At 35.1% G+C, this 19,119-nt stretch overlaps 1 protein-coding gene across 1 annotated transcript in view; it reads right to left on the bottom strand.

Annotated features, from left to right (window-relative positions):
* LOC149844240 (putative GTP diphosphokinase RSH1, chloroplastic) overlaps positions 1–19,119 on the bottom strand; it is a 41,561-nt gene that overhangs the window by 4,268 nt on the left and 18,174 nt on the right. Inside the window, exons 12-19 of the mRNA XM_090000444.1 lie at positions 4,113–4,173; positions 3,929–3,991; positions 3,789–3,845; positions 3,592–3,693; positions 1,674–1,832; positions 1,450–1,581; positions 1,273–1,359; positions 1,129–1,200 (exon numbers count right to left, since the gene is read on the bottom strand). Coding sequence (XP_089856570.1) covers positions 1,129–1,200; positions 1,273–1,359; positions 1,450–1,581; positions 1,674–1,832; positions 3,592–3,693; positions 3,789–3,845; positions 3,929–3,991; positions 4,113–4,173 — 733 coding nt within the window. The remainder of the gene's footprint in view (positions 1–1,128; positions 1,201–1,272; positions 1,360–1,449; positions 1,582–1,673; positions 1,833–3,591; positions 3,694–3,788; positions 3,846–3,928; positions 3,992–4,112; positions 4,174–19,119) is intronic.

Here is a 19,119-nt window from a genome sequence, read left to right as displayed (position 1 = left end):
ATTCAGGAGTGAGAAATGATGTTTGCAAAGTAGGACTCCTAGTAATGAGCATTATCGAGTAGGCATACTCTTGAAGATGCATTCGTCAGTCATAACTGGTTGCAGGTTCAAAGAAATTGACATGGTACAACGTTCAAAGACTACTTATGTGCATCACTGATCATGCGAGTATGCAAATTACATTTGATATTCTTCTCCTATAGCGAGGAAACTACTTGATATACAACCAAATTTACAAGTCAAGCACCTATTTGGTAAGTGATATATGTCATATTCCCAAATCCGTTTCTTTTAATAAGACATCTAGTGATTACAAATATCACCTATAGCTCCAGCCTTTCATAACAAAAGAGCCCAGTATTCAATTTAGAAAGAATAATAATACAATGATGACTAGTTGAACAGCTTAATTGCAGAATAAAAAATATTAAGTAGAATGCCTATGTTATTTTCTTTTAGAGCGCAACAGAACTGATGAAGTTGGATAGTAAACAAATTTCCTTTTCGAAAAATCCAATCTTTTCTCTTTTTGTTTTTTTTATTTCCTACTAATAATGAATGATGCTTGCAAATGTGGAGATCCAGTAACTCATATTCTTGAGTAGATATTTTATCAGATTGACGCTAGGGAGTCAAGAGTATGCTAGTTGAAAGTTAAAATGATTTGCAGAATTAAACAGCTGAACGAGTAATTTCTGATATTCTTGAAAGGACCAACATGCCATCATGCAGCACTCCTCAGCTATTATTTTCCCACATTGAAAGATCCACTAATAAACATAAACAAATTCCACAATTAGATCAAACTAATGCTCTCTTAAGTTTTTCATGATCCATCAATGATAAGTGACAGTTGTCGCTATGGAATCCTTAACATCATGCAGACATGTTGGTTTTCACTTTTCAGTGTATCTACCAGGCTATGTCACACGGATACTCCATTTTGGCTCCTGTTCTGTATCCCCTTATATACTAGTCATATTGAGAATTTCATAAAAAGGGACGGATCCCCGTATCTGCAGCCATATCCATGTGACATAGCTACCAGGTATAATAAAAAGAACAAATACATCACAAACTAAGGAACTTAAAAGGATGACTATTGACAGCATATTCAGTCATACTGACATTGTATGTAATAATCTCGACAACTTCAGCATTGGCAAGCACATGTGTCGGAGATACAAGATTTCCATTGACCTGCAAACCAGCAGACAGATTGCATTATGTATTGATTTCAGAACTGGTTAGTAATGAAATCTACAAACCAACCTTCGCAGCCACCATTTTGTGGCCAATTTCTGTATGTATTTGATAAACATAATCAATCACTGTAGACCCCTTAGGCAAGTTTTTAATCTGGATGGTCAAATGGCCAAAACATGCATTAATCATAGTGGTAAAACTAACATGATGATAGACTAATTGTGCCCTATGAAACTCCTTTACCTCACCCTTTGGTGTGAAAACAAAGACATGGCTCCCCAAAAGGTCTCGAGTTATGGTATCCACAAACTCCCTGGAACTCATATTTCCAACAAACTCTTCTTGCCATTCTCGAATTGCATTAAGCCATCCAATCTACAAAGTATACAATATTTTCATGAAAAAGTCAATGTCTAATACACACTTGTTTATTGATAGATCAGACAATCCAACTGATTGATAATTACCCTAAGAACAATGCCTGCATTGTTCAGACAAGCAGCCTTCCCTCGCATGTTTCTCCCAGCAGACTTGATGTATCCTGTCAGGCTAGTTCCTAATTCTTTCCCACTGTAATGAGCAGCAATGCCTCTTTCAGCTATCAGATCCATTTCCTCTGTCCTTATCTGTCAATAGTGGGGAAAAAAAGTTATAATGTCAGTGCTTAGATAAAAAAAAAAGTGAAATAGAACTGAAAGAGAGAAAAAAGAGAGGAGAGGGAGACATTGAAGAAAAGAGAAAAGAGAGAGAAAGATATATATTGACTACATTAAAGCATGATAAGCATCTCTCTTTGTCATTATTTCTTATGACATAAAATTACAAAGAATGACCAAAATGTTCTTTAAGATTACAAAAAGAGACGAATCAAACTGAAAAACCATGGTCAACCTTCTATACATTGATCAAATTTAGATTAGATGACATGGCATTACAAAGAACAGTGAAAATGTCTTAAAGATAACAAAAAGTGGCAAATCAGCCTACAAAGTCACAGTCAACCCTCTTTACATTGGTCAAACTTAGATTAAATGAAGTATGAAGTATGAAAATAAGCGTCATCCTCATTAATAATAAGTAATAAAAACAATACAAAAAAAGAGTGGACAAAGCGCAGCAGTTTGATAGTAGGTACCATAGTCACTGATAAAGCGAATATTTTGAAAATAATGTGATATTATTAGCATTTTCAGCTAGGCCGATAATACAGGCAAAATATTGCACTATTTTCAAAATATTGCCAAAATGAAAATATCACAATATTGTCACAATATTTTGTGATATTTTTTAAACCTTATTTTTATGTATTTTAAGTTCAGTTTTTCTATTTTTTGGTTTCATTTGTATTTTACAAACTTTTAAAACTTGTTTCTTTATTTTTTGCAAGAAAATAATAAAAAACCTATTATTTTCCTATGTTTCTTATTATTATTTATATTTTTCAATTTTTAAAGCTTCTGAGATTTTCCCGAGAAAAAAACACTTTTTGAAAATATCTTCAAGAAAAAACCTCACCGAGAAATTACCTTGAACGATATATGCATAGTCACCTATATTGTTCAGGTAATTTCTCGGCAAGGTTTTTTTCACAAAGATATTTTCAAAAAGTAATTTTTCTCAAAAAAATCTCAGGAGCTTTAAAAATTGAAAAAATATAAATATTAATAAGAAACATAGGAAAATAATAGGTTTTCTATTATTTTCTTGCAAAAAAAAATAAAGAAACAAGTTTTTAAAGTTTTTAAAATACAAAAAAACAAAAAAAAATTGAACTTAAAATATATAAAAATAGTTTTTTAATATCACAAAAATATCATGATAATATCACAATATTTTCATTTTGGTGATATTTTGAAAATATCATGAAATTTTGCTGATATTATCTGCCTAGCTGAAAATGCCGAAAAGATCGCGATATTTACAAAATGTCGGTGAAATCAGTGACAATGGTAGGTACCAAGGTACCCAACAGTTGGAGGCTTGCACAACCCATTAGAGCATGATGGTGGTGAAGATAGCAGAAGCTGAACTGAGAAAAAAATGCCACACTCAAGTATGATAAGAACATGATTTTAGATAGTGGAAGAAAGTATCAGTTCATAACAAGCCCAAGGGGGGTGGTGCAGTGGGGTGGGGTCTTGGCCACTAGACGGGTGGTCATCATTCCATTCTCATGGGTGTCACCCCCCTTGCATATTGCCAAAGCATGGCGACTACCTGTGGGCGAGGGGTGCAGCTGGGTTTTACACCAACCGCAGAAGCGACCGTAGGCCAGCAGGGTTGACAAGCATGGCCAGGTCTCTTACTCTGGGAGTGGTTTTCTCCGGTTCTCATTGAAAAAGTATCAGTTCATAACAACAGAAAAGAATGATCTCAAGGGATCACCTGAACTTCCAATCTGAACATGCTCTCATAAAGAAATGGTATCACTGTGGTATGTAAACTTTGATAGCCATTAGGCTTGGGTGTCACAATAAAATCTTCCATCTGTTGAAAATTTGGAATCATTATTCTTTTTCTTTGAGAGAAACAAACAAATTGATAAATAAATAAAATAAAAAAGATTAAAGAGAGATCCTCACAGCCCGAGGAATAGGGGTCCAGATTCCATGAACAAGACCAAGAACATGATAGCAAATCTGCAATCGCAAAACCACAAGCATGTGAGAGATAGTGAAAGAATGTGGTCTTTTGATAACTGAACCTTTGAAAAATGGTCCACCTTCTGAGCAGTACATAAAGGTCGAACACCAATGGATGGCTTTGGTTTGATAACAATACGAAGCTGGTGGCCACAAACATGATGTTAATCAACTTGAGTTGCAAGCTAAACCAAATCAATGATTGCAGAGGCATAATTCTATGGTAAGCTACACAAATCTATTTGTTAAATTTAATAAACAAACCTGAGCAATTTGATTGACTTCACGTATTGATCCTTTTGATTTCAGAATAGCCTTAAATATGCTGTAGTAAAAACAATAACAGCAGACAATCACCACAAAGAAGCCACTCTCACCACTGATCAAGATTCAAAATACACTAGATAACAATTGAAAAAGCCAAAACAAAAGTACACAAATATTTATATATATGCATTTATGCATGTGTGTGTGTGTGTGTAGAGAGAGAGAGAGAGAGGTTGATGCTGATAAACTCAGTTGATAAATGAGCTTCAAATTTTCATATTTTCACATATATACCATTTGCTTGATTGGGAATGTCCCTTTTCAGTTTCTACATTTTCCCATAAAATTATCATTCACTTTTCCCAAGAAACAGTTTCACTAAATGGCCTTTCTAATGCATATGTATGTATTTCTAATTCATATGCATTCACAGCTTGTACCTTAAATAAGTGTGTTTTAATCTGCCAGAGGCACAGGGCCTATATATGTAGATGAACTATAATCTCAAATGCTTCCTAATTGCATGTCTAAGCATAAGAAAGGCTAGCACAAATAGTTTATTTGTTTTCATTGTTGAAACCAGGTTGACCAATAGTTGGACCCCTTTCGGACTGCACATTCTGCCCTTATGATTCAATTGGCAGTCCTATTCCCAAGGTACTGAATGAAACATCCAATAAGGTTAACACCTATGTCACATGGGTACGGGTATGGAGGGTATGACACGGCAAGTTCAAAAAATGTGGGTGCAGGTGTAGTGAAATGGTGATCTTCCACAAAGCACGCGAATCTCTCAAAAGAATGTCTATTAAAGACACTTCAAACAAAACCCATAAAAGGGTATAAATGAAAGAGCACAATAAAAATAAATAATCTTTATTTATGACAAAAATACTTAAGAAGCATTCAGTACAAATGTTGAAGGGGTTCACCCCTATTTATACAAAAAAGAGAGAGTGAGGAGAGCTTACTTTGAGCTCTCATAAAAAGAGTCGTTGGACTAGAGTCCAACGACTATTCCTTAGTCAAGTTCCAACTAGGAACTTGACTATATTATAAATCTAGTTCAAACCGAACTAGGTAAAAAAAGGAAATAAAGGAAAATAAAAAATAATAAAAGAAAAAATTATATATAATAATATATTATTATTATTATATTATATATATATATGTTACAATTTACATTTTAACACGCTCCTTCAAATTTTACGGGGAGACGACGGAAAGTTCGAAGAAACGAAGAGAAGAACTCCAAGTCTTCTAGATTCTTTAATGGAAATCTGAAATTAAATCATAATCATAAGAAACCATAACATTGATTATAAGAAGATTTGATTATTTAAAGGACATATGATTCATTAAGAAGAGATAAACAATTATAAAAAAATATCTTAAGCATTTCAATCAAGCAAGCACCATGTGAAGATGTCTTTAAAAAAGAATCAAGTCTGAAAAATGACTTCAATGTGAAAATATCTTCAATAAGATCAAGTTCAAAGATGACTTGATTAACTCACAAGAATCACAAAGAGGCTAAGTGCAGAAAGGCATAATGAAATACTCACAAAGGAGTACAAATGCACAAAGGCATGAAAAAGAATCTTTATTTATAGAACTCAAAATCTTTAGAAAGGGCTAATTAACTTCGTGCATACCACAACGTGGATACGATAATCAATTAAAAACATAATTCACTCACCCATCCTAGAGTGATTTTAAGTATAGAGGACCAAATGTATATATATATATATATATATATATATATATATATATATATATATATATATATATATTATCAATGAAATGCATGAATTTTTATCAATAAATATTTTTCTATACAAGGAAAGCACAAGTATTAAAGAATTAAAAGAACCCACATGACAAAGGGAATGATATAAGCAAGTCAAAACCAATTTGCGGAAGATGACAAATTTAAAAAATCCTATAAATATCAAGAAATGGTATTTTGCAAAGAGAGATTTTAAAAACTTATATAAGGAGAAATGAAATTTGTAAATCAACACCAATTTATGAAAAATTACATTATCACAAATACCAAGGAGTGATATTTTGTAAAATTCTAATAATGCAATGCAAGATACATAAAATTATTTCAATCAATCATTTCTCATAGAAGAGAAGATAAGTTAGACAATTTTGAATAGATTAAAAATTCTAAAACATTTGAATGAGTAAATTAGAGCATCGGTTTAACCATCACAAGCAATCACCTCCTAGTCCTCCAAACCTCAAATATCAAGTGTATCAACGACTAGACTAAGAGCATAAACAACATGCCACTAAAAGGCCAAAGACACACACGAAGGTGTATAAAAACACCTTTTGTCTACATATAATGACACTTGAAACGAGTGTATCAGCAACTAGAACAAAAACACAAAGCCAACAATGGACTAGAAATCACACACGAAAGTGTGGATAACTGTCTCTTGTCTACATATAGTGACACTCAAAATCAAGTGTATCAGCGATTAGAACAAAAGTACAAAGCCAACAATGAGCTAAAAATCACACACGAATGTGTGAATCAACATCTCTTGTCTACATATAATAACACTTAACACAAGTGTATCTGCTACTAGAGCAAGAGTACAAAGTCAATAATGGGCAAAAAATTACATATGAAGGTGTGAATATACATCTCTTATCTACAAATAATGACACTTAGATAAGAGACACAAAAAAGAAAAAGACAACCGAGATAAGAAAGCTTGTAATGGAAACACATTAATGCAATCTGTAGAAGGAAGCATCCACCTGTGTAGAGAAAGAGAGAATAGGTGGTTTTTAGGTTTTAGGATATGTAATGGAATTTGATCACCCACAAAAGACGAAGGCATGCGGTTGATCAGATAGCAAGCAATGGTAATCGCATCACCTCAGTATAACGCAGGAACATTGGATTGAATCATAATGGTCCTGGCAACATCAAGCAGGTGCTGATGTTTTCGCTCAGCCACCCCATTTTGTTGAGATGAATAGGCACAGGAAGTTTGGGGTTGGATGCCATGATCTTGGTAAAATTGTAACAGACTTTTTTGATTTAAACTCGAGAGCATTATCAGTGCGAACAATCTTGATAATAGATTCAAACTGAGTTTTTATTTCAAGAATTACGGATTTGATAATACTTGGAACTTCAGATCGTTCCTTTATTAAAAATACCCATGACAATTTAGAGAAATCATCAACAATAACAAGACAATAACGACACTGAGTCCTAGTAGAAATCTTACTAGGACCCCATACATCTGCATGAAGAAGTTCAAAAACTTTATTACTAGCCTGACTCTGACTCGAAGGGAACGAGCTTCGATGATGCTTGCCCAATTGACATGCTTCACACTGAAATGATGTGGTGGAAGGAATATGAGGAAAGACCGACCGAAGCTTTGACAATGAAGGATGACCAAGACGACGATGCCACTGAACATGACTGAATGAATGTTCCACTGCAGCATGAACAGTACCCATTGGATGATGTAGGTAGTAAATTCCATTTTCTTCATAGCCTCCACCAATCTTCTTCCCCGTCAGCAAATCCTGAAAATGACAACCCATTGGATCAAATATTACTCTACAGTTTTGTTCTTTTATAAGGCAACTAACAAAGAGTAAACTTTGAGGAAAGTTTGGAGCATGAAGAGCATTTTTCAACTGTAATGAGGAGGATATAGAAATATTTCTCTGACCAACAACCGGGGAGGAGCTCCCATCGGCTAATGAGACTCCAAGCTGAGCCTTAATATCCTTTAGATCTGAAAAAACATGTGAATTTCCACACAAATGTCTGGATGCACCAGAGTCAATAACCCACTTACTATCAGTCGGATGAAGATGATTTCTGGTTGAATAGGCAACACCAGCTACAGGAGGAGTGAAACTCAAAGGTCGAAGAGCTATCAACTCATCATATTTCGCACGACAAAGGGTGATACTACTTTCATTTGCAGAGATATTCTTTTGTACATTTGTTGCCTCGATAGTAGTAACATTTGCTTTAGGAGTATATGACTTTGATGAAGAAGAGGTTGGCCGACCATGCTTATCCCAACAACGATCTTCTAAATGTCCAGATTTTCCACCGAATGTACATTGAAGCTTTCCTCTACCTCCCATACCACGTCCACGTCCACGTCCTCGTCCTCTGATATTCTGAATATTTCCACGCCCATAACCAAATGAGACAACAAGAGCAGATGACTGAGTCACAGGCTGAGATTGTGGCAGAGAGATCGCAAGTCTACTCAGACGATTGTAAGCATCAGCAAGAGTGGGAACATCTGATCCAGTCAACATTTGAACTTTTGCAACAGAAAAATCTGAAGAAAGACCTGTAAGAAAACGAGCAACCATGGTTTGTTCTTGATGGTCCTTTTGCTTCGAGCAACAAAGAGGCCTGTGAGCATTAAGTCTTTCAAACGCAGCTTTGATAGAGGCATAGTACTGGGCCAAGGTCTGATCTCCCTGTTGCAAATTATATATTTCCTGTTCGACTTGCAGGATACGACTCACATTCGTTTCTTGTGAGTATGTATCACGAAGATTGTCCCACATCAGTTTGGCAGTATTATAGTAGATCAATCCATCTGCAATATGGGGTTCGACACTATTCATGATCCATGACATAACTATGTCATTATCTTCATCCCAAGTAACATATTTTCCCAATTTCTCAGTGGGTTCGCCTTCCAACAGAATATGTTTTCGACGATGTCCAGATACCGACATCATAAAAGTTTTGGACCATCTGGCATAGTTGGTTTCATTCAACCTTACGGAAGAACCATACGAGAATGGGTTGGCAAACGCCTTATACTTCCCAATATGTTCCATTTTAGAATCACATTTCGAATTTTCAGCCATACTGCTCATTTTAACAGCAAGTATTCAAGTGGAATTTTTCAACATTGTAAGAAATCAGTCCTGCTGAAAAAAAACCCACAACCAGTAGGGAATCACTCCTGCTGCTTTCACGACAGAGGGATAGCTTGAACTAACACAGCATGAAACAAAAACTCGACACAGCAGGGAGTCACTACCGGTGTTGTACCCAAACACACCACGATAATATTCAGTTGCAACGCAGATGATCACGCCAACTGCTGTTCCCAAAACATATAAGGCATAACAGCCAATAAGACTTCAGAGGACAATAAAAGAGATCAAACATATCTCGATCACACGCAACAAGTATAGGAAATAAAATTCAGAATCACGACAGGCACTTAATCAGCACAGATTCAGAATCACAACAGGCACTCAATCAACACAGAAAAACATGAAACTCACGGCTGGCACGCAGCAACACATAGACTTGCTGCGTAACCCAAACAACCAACAACACAATCAACACAGCAGAAACAACCAGCAGCATAAACAACACAGCAGTCACGGTAGGCACGCAACAGCAGGAACACAACTCGTCAATGTCCAAGAAATCACGACAGGAGAAAAAAAACTCCAGATTCCAAAATAAAAAGGAGGTTACGGCTCCAGGAAAATCCTCGTTGGGAGTTACATCCTTAGATCTGACGACAGATCTGGGTAACATCCCAGATCTGTTATCAGATCTTCCACAAACGCTGAACAACAAACCTGATTTCACGCAGTCGGGTTTTTTCTTTCTTCGTTGGTGATGATGAGCCTCTCGTGGGTGATGATGAGCCTCTCGTGATCACGCTCCCGAGATCGAGTGCTCTGATACCATGTAGAAGGAAGCAGTCACTGTTAAAAATAAAATTGTATCCAAATACCCAATAAGGGTATTTTTGTCTTTTATCATATAGTACAGTCCACTAGGGACTGAAATGTAATTTAACATTATAATAAATAAATAAACTGTCATACAGCTTAGGCACAACAGTCATATTTATGACTGTTGTGCACAACAGTCAAAAATATGACTGTTGTGCAGCAGTCCAACTAGACGTTGGACTGCCACCCAACAGTCATAATAATGACTGTTGGAAGGCAGTCCAAAGAGCTGGACTGCCTCCCATGTGTTGGAGTGAGGCTCTATAAATAGAGCCTCACTCCCTTGTTATTCCTCAATGCTTTTAGAAGCATTTGAGGGTTTTCTCTAGAGTTTTTTCCCATCTTATAGGCTTGTATGCCTCTTGTGCTGTTTGGTATTTTTATCTCTTTTGAGATTGTATTTGGTCCATTAGTGACCAACTTTAAGTGAGTTTATTAAAGCCCTTTGTTGGCATTGTGTTTGTTTCCCTATTGTTCTATTGTACCTTGTTTCATTACATGGTATCAGAGCGAGGTTCTTGAAAGAAGGAGAATCTCGTGAAGGAAGTGTTCTTCGATCATTGATCATTCCCTATCTTCTCTAGTCTAAACTCAAGTATTCATTATGGGAGAAAGAGAGTTCGCCACCATCATCACCTACAAACTCAATGAAAACAACTACTTGATGTGGGCGACGGCTATGGAGAATCATATCAAAGGAAAAAAAATGTGGGGTTTTGTTAGTGGTTCTACTAGTGAACCACAACTCAAATTGACTAGAAGAGAAGGAGATCAAGTCAAAGCCTTGTCCGAAGAAGAAAAAGAAAAAGCCTTAGAAGAATTCCAAAATAAATTGGAAGATTGGGAGGCAAGCAATGCACAAATACTCTCATGGTTTATGAATACCACGGAGTTCAAGATCGCCACCAATATCATCAAATTCAAGAAGGCATGTGACGCATGGAGCTTTCTAAGAAGTACTTTTATCCAAAAGGATATGGCTAGACTTTATTATCTCCAAGATAAGGTACGTAATTCAAAACAAGGAGATAAAAGTGTAAGAGATTTTTACGGTATTTTATCTCCTATTTGGGATGAATTAGCCATGTTGGAACCAAAATGGGAAGGTTCGGCTATTGATATGAGAAGGACCCAAATCGAAAGAGAAAATCTTTTCTCCTTTCTTTATGGCCTTCGACCGGAATTTGAGCAAGTAAGATCTTCCTTACTTCATAGGACCACTTCTCCTTCTATAAGTGAGGCCCTTGCTCAAATTTGTCAAGAAGAGACAAGACTTGGAATGCACAAGTCTAATGATGAGGTCCTTGCCATAGCAAGGCCCGGAAATTTTGTGAAAACATATAAACCACCTCACTTTGAGAAAAAGTTCAATGGAGAAGGACACAATGGAGGAGGATACAAGGGAGGATACAAAGGAAAAATTATTTGTCATCATTGTAAGGAACCAGAACATATAAGGCCGGAATGTTCCAAATTTAAAAAGGTGGCCGCCTTAAGTGAAGAACCTCAAGAATCAAGAAAAGGGGGCAGCTTCAATGAATTAAATCTTGCTCAAATAGCAGAAGCCGTCTCACAACTTCTTAAGGCTGCACCTTCTACATCCGGAGCTGCCATCTCTTCCTCGTCTCCTCCAGGTAAGACCTCTTGGATTCTAGACTCAGGTGCTTCTTTCCACATGACTCATAATGAGTCTCTAATATCTGATTGCACTAAATCATATTTTTCATGTGTCAACTGCCGATGGTACCTCTTTAAAAGTCAAAAGCTTAGGAAACCTTGATGATATTTCAAAAAAATTCTTTATTCCAAAAGTGAGAGTCATTCCTAAACTGGATTTGAATCTTTTTTCGGTCTCTCAAATTGTTGACTATGGTTGTAAAGTATTCTTCTCATCTAAGGCGTGTTGGGTGCAGGATCTCCAGTCAGGAAAGCGGATTGGGCAAGGCCATAGACGAGGAGACCTTTACTACATGGATTTCCTGTGTTTACCAAAATACTCGTTTTGTAATCATGTCAAAGACATTAATATAGATCTTTGGCATAAAAGATTAGGACACCCAAGTATATCCAAATTATCTCTTTTTCCATTTTTGGAAAAATTTTGTAAAGATAAAAATTTTGTATGTGAAGATTGTATACTTGGAAAAATGCAAATGATACCTTTTGGGTCTAGAACCTCTGTGACACATAAAATTTTTGAATTAGTGCATTCGGATGTGTGGGGTCCCGCCCCTGTTATGTCAAAAGGTGGTTATTCGTACTATGTTACATTTATAGATGATTTTAGTAGACATACTTGGATTTACTTTCTAAAACTCAAATCCGAAGTTTTTCATGTTTTAAAAACTTTCATAATCTAGTTAAAACTCAATTTAAAACAAATATTAAAGTCTTCCGCTCCGACTCTGGGGGAGAGTTTCTTTCAAATGAATTTCAATTATATCTAAAAAATCATGGAATTGTGCATCAAAAATCATGCCCTAGGACACCTCAACAAAATGGGATTTCTGAAAGAAAACATCGTCATATCATTGAAACTACTAGAACCCTACTTATTTCAAAAGAAATTCCAAAGCAATTTTGGGCTGAAGCTTCCCTAACCGCAGTCTATCTGATAAATAGAATGCCTTCTCAAACTTTGGAAAACAAGTCTCCTATTGAAAAACTCTTTAAAATTTCTCCTGATTTAAAAAGGCTAAGGGTATTTGGTTGTAAATGCTTCGTGCTTCTTGAAAAATATAGCAAACTCTCTCCTAAAGCCATAAAATGTGTCTTTCTTGGTTATGCTGATAATAAAAAAAGATATCGATGTTATGATAAAACAAATGATAAACTCTATGTTTCTAGAAATGTTACCTTTCTAGAAAATGACAGTGGATTTGATTTTGAAGTTCCTAAAAAAGAATCTAAGTATGCTTTCTTATTTGATTTGTTACCCAATAAAGGTATTAGTAATGATATTGAAACCTTCGAGTCTATTAATGACTCAAGTAGTGAACCATCTCAAGATCTTCTTCAATACTCTAGACGAAATATTGGGGAGCATCCATGAGACCTTGACAGATATAATCAATTAACAAATACTGAAGAAACTAGTGTTAGAAGGTCAGAACGAACACATAGGCCTCCAAGTAGGTTTGTCTCATATGAATCCTTCTTACCAAACTACAGGGCATGTCTTCTAGCCATTCATTCCTATCATGAACCATCCAACTATAACGAGGCCAAAAATATAAACGAATGGGTTGAAGCCATGAAAATTGAATTAGATGCATTACACAAGGCTCACACTTGGGCAATTCAACCTCTTCCTATCGGAAAGAAGACAATAGGGTGTAGATGGGTGTTTAAAATTAAAACAAAAAGTGACGGGTCTCTTGAGAGATATAAAGCAAGACTTGTTGCAAAAGGATATTCTCAAGAATATGGTATAGATTATGAAGAAACCTTTGCCCCAGTAGCTCGTATGACTACAGTTAGAACTCTAGTTGCTATAGCATCCATTCGAAAATGGCCGATATATCAGTTAGATGTTAAAAATGCATTTTTTAACGGAAACTTAAATGAAGAAGTATATATGGATCCTCCCCCTGGTCTGTCTATTGAAAAAGGCATGGTCCTTCGTCTTCAAAAAGCCCTATACGGGCTTAAACAAGCCCCTAAAGCATGGTATGATCGGTTCAGTGGTACGATATTAAAACTTGGATTTAAATCTTGTTACACTGACACTGCTCTTTTTGTGAGATCTACAGGTACCTCATTGATCATTCTTCTTTTGTATGTTGATGATATGATCATCACAGGGAATGATCAAAAGAAAATTGAAGATATTAAAATTTTGCTTAAAAAATCTTTTGATATGACTGATCTTGGTTTTTTGAGATACTTTTTAGGAATTAAAGTAGCCTACTCACCAAGAGGATATATTTTATCTCAAATCAAGTTTGCAGCTGATATTGTTGAGCGTTCAGGAATCACGAACACAAAATATGTTGATACTCCTGAAGTAATAAATGCGAAAATGCGAGCTGAAGATGGAGTATTATTAGATGATCCAACCCCTTATCGACAACTTATTGGATCGTTGATGTACCTGTCCATTACAAGGCCAGATATTGCGCATGCCGTACATTCTGCAAGTCAATTTCAACATGCGCCCACAACCGTCCACATGAGTGCAGTATTAAGAATAGTTCGATATATCAAGAAAACTATATCTAAAGGACTATTCTTATCCTCTTCCTATCTTTAAGTCTTATTTCTTACACTGATTCTGACTGGGGAGGAGATCCCAATAACCGTCACTCAACTACTGGCTTTTGTGTATTTTTAGGTGATTCTCTCATTTCTTGGCGATGCAAAAAACAACAGAAAGTGTCTTTATCCTCTACGGAAGCTGAGTACAGGGCAATGGCTACCACAACCATTGAAGTTGTGTGGATGAGAGCACTACTTTCCGATATGGGTGTTAACGTCTCAGAACCTTCAAAGCTATGCTGTGATAATAAAAGTGCCATCTATATAGCCAGCAATCACACATTTCACGAGCGAACAAAACACATTGAGATGGATTGTCACTATGTTCGCGAAGAATATTTGAAGGGGACCATTACATTGCCATATGTCCAGTCTGAATTTCAGATTGCAGACTTCTTCACCAAAGCTCTTCCACTACCTCAATTTTTGTATCTTCTTAGCAAACTTTCAGTGATTTCCCCATAAGTTTGAGGAGTGTTAAAAATAAAATTGTATCCAAATACCAAATAAGGGTATTTTTGTCTTTTATCATATAGTACAGTCCACTAGGGACTGAAATGTAATTTAACATTATAATAAATAAATAAATTGTCATACAGCTTAGGCACAACAGTAAAAAATATGACTGTTATGCACAACAGTCAAAATATGACTGTTGGGCAGCAGTCCAACTAGACGTTGGACTGCCACCCAACAGTCATAATAATGACTGTTGGAAGGCAGTCCAAAGAGCTGGACTGCCTCCCATGTGTTGGAGTGAGGCTCTATAAATAGAGCCTCACTCCCTTGTTATTCCTCAATGCTTTTAGAAGCATTTGAGGGTTTTCTCTAGAGTTTTTTCCCATCTTATAGGCTTGTATGCCTCTTGTGCTGTTTGGTATTTTTATCTCTTTTGAGATTGTATTTGGTCCATTAGTGACCAACTTTAAGTGAGTTTATTAAAGCCCTTTGTTGGCATTGTGTTTGTTTCCCTATTGTTCTATTGTACCTTGTTTCATTACAGCCACCTGTGTAGAGAGAGAGAGAGAGAGAAAAGAGAGACGGTTGCACAGAAACTTACTTTCGTTATATGTCGAGTACGGCTTCTCTCTATTATTAAATAGAGAGAGGCTAAAAGACAAAATTACAACTAAGTCCTTATGAAAACAAAAATTCAAAACACCTCTAATATAAAAGAACTTTAACCTAAAAACCACCTATTCTCAACACAATCATTATCAATTTTAACCACATTTCGAAACACCATGGTTTCAAAAATTAGATATCCATCACATATACATAATTAAAAACATCCATAATAAAAACAATGACAAAAAATAAATGAGTGATACAATCCACTCGCAATCAGAGATCATATAACTATCAGCTAGAGTCAAACTACAAGTTGACAATCTAAAATGACATAAAACGAAGTACAAACAACTCACCCCAACAAACATCTCTGATTCAAGAATAATAAAGCCAAGAAGATGGATGCATCATATGTGAAGGACAACATAAATGCCATAAGAAGACAATAAATACTCACGAAAATCATTTTCCAAATAGGTGAGTTCATAAAAGAAACCGATATGAAAAGACAATTTCAAATCGAAAAAACCAATAATGGTAGACGACCAATCTTACAAAAAGTGCAATCATATGCATAACAATATGTCTTATGACACCCTTTTGAATAAACAAGAATCATGCTTAACATAAACAATTCTTAAAAATGAAGTCATAAATTCACCGATCAAGGAATAGATGCACTAGGGCACGTTACATACAAAAGATTTTTTAAAGAGAAGAGGACATATAGACTTAAAAGGAAGTCTTTTAAAAACAAAAGTCTACTACGAGACATGTAATATTAAGGAAATAATATATATAAAGTTTCTAGAAGAACTTTTTACAATCCCAAAAGTAAGCATAATTACTACCAATCATGCAAATAATCTAATAACCCATAGTTATATAGAAGCTATGAAATTATACCAAACATTATTCATAATGCAATCTATTTTGTGTGACTATGACACATTTTTAGAGAAAAATGAGTTAACATTATAAAATGTATTCAAAGCATCCAATGCAAGATTTATTTTCTACATAAAAGTCGAATAGAGAGAACACAAATATCGAAGATCATTCTCAAGCATAATCAATCAAGAATATTTTTCAAAGAATTAGTTTTGCATAATGAGGAAAACATCTTAAAGTTAACCATTATAATGAGATATGCGAAAATACAAATTACAAGGGATAACACAAGAGGATTCAATAAAGAACCAAATATCACAAGTACATAAAATGCAAAATCCCCAAAATACACTAGGGGTTAAATGCCAAAAAGCAAAAGAAGAATATTATTGAAGGGAAAAAGTGAGAGAACGGTTGAAATCACATGAGTATGCAAAAATATCCACGATATCACCAAAGAGTTAAGGAAAACATGATGACATAAGATGTACATCATACAAGTTTATAAAATCTTCATAAAATTCATATAATATACCTAAACATCATATTTTAACATATGCTTAGAACTATCAATTTCAATAAAAATCAAATACATACAACAAAGGAATTAGCCATATGAAAAGCGCAATATTTAAAATCTATTCTTATAAAATATAATTTTTATGATGATATGCAAAATTAAAACAACTATTTTAAGGAAATATGCTTACGTACGAGATTTAACAATTACTTTAAAAAAACCTATTCATTTTTAAACATATTTAACAAGAGGCTACTATTTAAAATAGAGATACATATACGTAAATAAGATGCATAAAGACACAATACATGAGATAAATAATACAAAAGACACTTTAAGAAAATATGAGATACATACCGGATAAGAACTTTTCTTGAATCCAAGCCACATAATTTTGAGTGTCACATTTTTCGAGACAACCATCGCAACAAACGATCTATTCTCCTAGAGACCAAGCTCTAATACCATGTAATGAAATGGTGATCTTCCACAAAGCATGCGAATCTCTCAAAAGAATGTCTATTAAAGACACTTCAAACAAAACCCATAAAAGGGTATAAAAGCACAATAAAAAATAAATAAATCTTTATTTATGACAAAAATGCTTAAGAAGCATTGAGTACAAATGTCAAAGGGGTTCACCCCTATTTATACAAAAAAGAGAGAGCGAGGAGAGATCACTTTGAGCTCTCACAAAAAGAGTCGTTGGACTCTAGTCCAACGACTCTTATTATAGCCGTTGGACTAGAGTCCAACGACTATTCCTTAGTCAAGTTCCTAGTTGGAACTTGACTCTATTATAAATCTAGTTCAAACCGAACTAGATACAAAAAAAGGAAATAAAGAAAAATGGAAAATAATAAAAGGAAAAAATATATATAATAATAATATAATATTATTATTATATATATGTTACAATTTACATTTTAACAACATGGACATGACTATATATATGTGCGTGTGTGTATGTGTAATATTTTTAAATGAAATTTTGTGTGTTTTGAATTTTTTTAGAAGGGGTATTTTTAAATGAAATCTTGTGTGTGTTTGGAATTTTTTAAAAGGGGTAAAATGAAATTTAAAACAAAAGTGTTTTAAAAAATATGTGTGTGTTTATTATAAAGGGAAGGGGGTGCTTTGTATTCCCCATTCCCACCGCCTCTCTCTCTATATATATACGAATGAAGGAGGTAGGTACCCCCCTCTCTCTCGTTTCCCCCCCACCCCTTTGGTTTACTTTCTCTCTCGTTCCCCCCACCCCTCTAGTTTACCCTCTCTCTCTTTCTTGTCCCGTCCTTGTTTATCCCTCTCTCTCCCTCTCATTTTCGCAGTCGCCTAGAGACAAAGAGAAGGGGGAAATTGTAATGAAACACTAATGAAAAGAGATAATGCCACTTAGTGACTAAGAAATAAACAAGTATACAAGCAATAGGCCACTAATGGGCAAAAATACAATAGGTCACAAAGTGGCAATTGACTAACACACACAATATGTGAGAGAGAGCTAAAAAATATGTAAATTCTTATTGAGAAAAGTTTTAACAAGCTTACTATATGATGGGGCAAAGCCCCTTATTTATACACAAAAAGGAACCAAAGAGGGGCTCCACAAAGAGTTGTTGGAGCCCCTCCAACGGTCATATTTATGACCATTGGAGGGATCCAACAACTCTATGGTGGACTCCTCATTACAAAAGGAAAAATAAAGAAAAAGAAAATAAAAGAAAATAAAAAATAAAGAAATTGAAAATTCATATCCATAATGAATATGCATATACATGTGAAAAGACTATTTTACCCCTAGTGGGTATTACAATATATATATATATACATATATATATAATGTCTATATTTTTTAACACCCCCCCCCCTCAAACACACAATGAGATCACCGAGAGTTTGTTGAGGAGAAAGTAAAAACCAAGTGATGACAAGGCTTTAGTGAAGAAGTCCGCTAGTTGGTACTCTGAAGTAATATAAGGTAGTTGAATGGTCCCCCGTAAAACTTCATCTCGAACATAGTGGCAGTCCATCTCTATATGCTTTGTTCGTTTATGGAAGGTGTGGTTGCTAGCAATGTAGATAATACTCTTATTGTTGCAAAACAACCTCGAAGGAGTAGAGAGAAAGACACTCATATATTTGAGTAGACTTCTCAACCAGACAAGTTTAGTGGTGGTGATGGTCATTGCCCGATACTCAACTTTTGTAAAAGAAAGACACCTTCTGTTGTTTCTTATATCTCCAAGAGATTAATGATCCTCCAAGAAAAACACAATATCCTATTGTAGAAATACGATCATTGGGATTACCCCCAATCACAGTCAGTATAAGCAATCAAATTAGGAGATGAAGAGGAAGATAAGAATAGTCCTTTGGTTATAGTTTTCTTTAAATATCTGATAATTCTTATGACAGCAGCCATGTGAATAGAAGTAGAAGCATTCTGAAATTAGCTTGCACTGTGAACAACATGAGTAATATCTG

The sequence above is a fragment of the Nuphar pumila genome, chromosome 3, assembly GCF_984573655.1.
Source record: "Nuphar pumila chromosome 3, dmNupPumi1.hap1.1, whole genome shotgun sequence".
Taxonomy (NCBI): domain Eukaryota; kingdom Viridiplantae; phylum Streptophyta; class Magnoliopsida; order Nymphaeales; family Nymphaeaceae; genus Nuphar; species Nuphar pumila.
The sequence above is the reverse complement of the archived record's forward strand: the minus strand, read 5'-3'. Positions and strand labels throughout refer to the sequence as shown.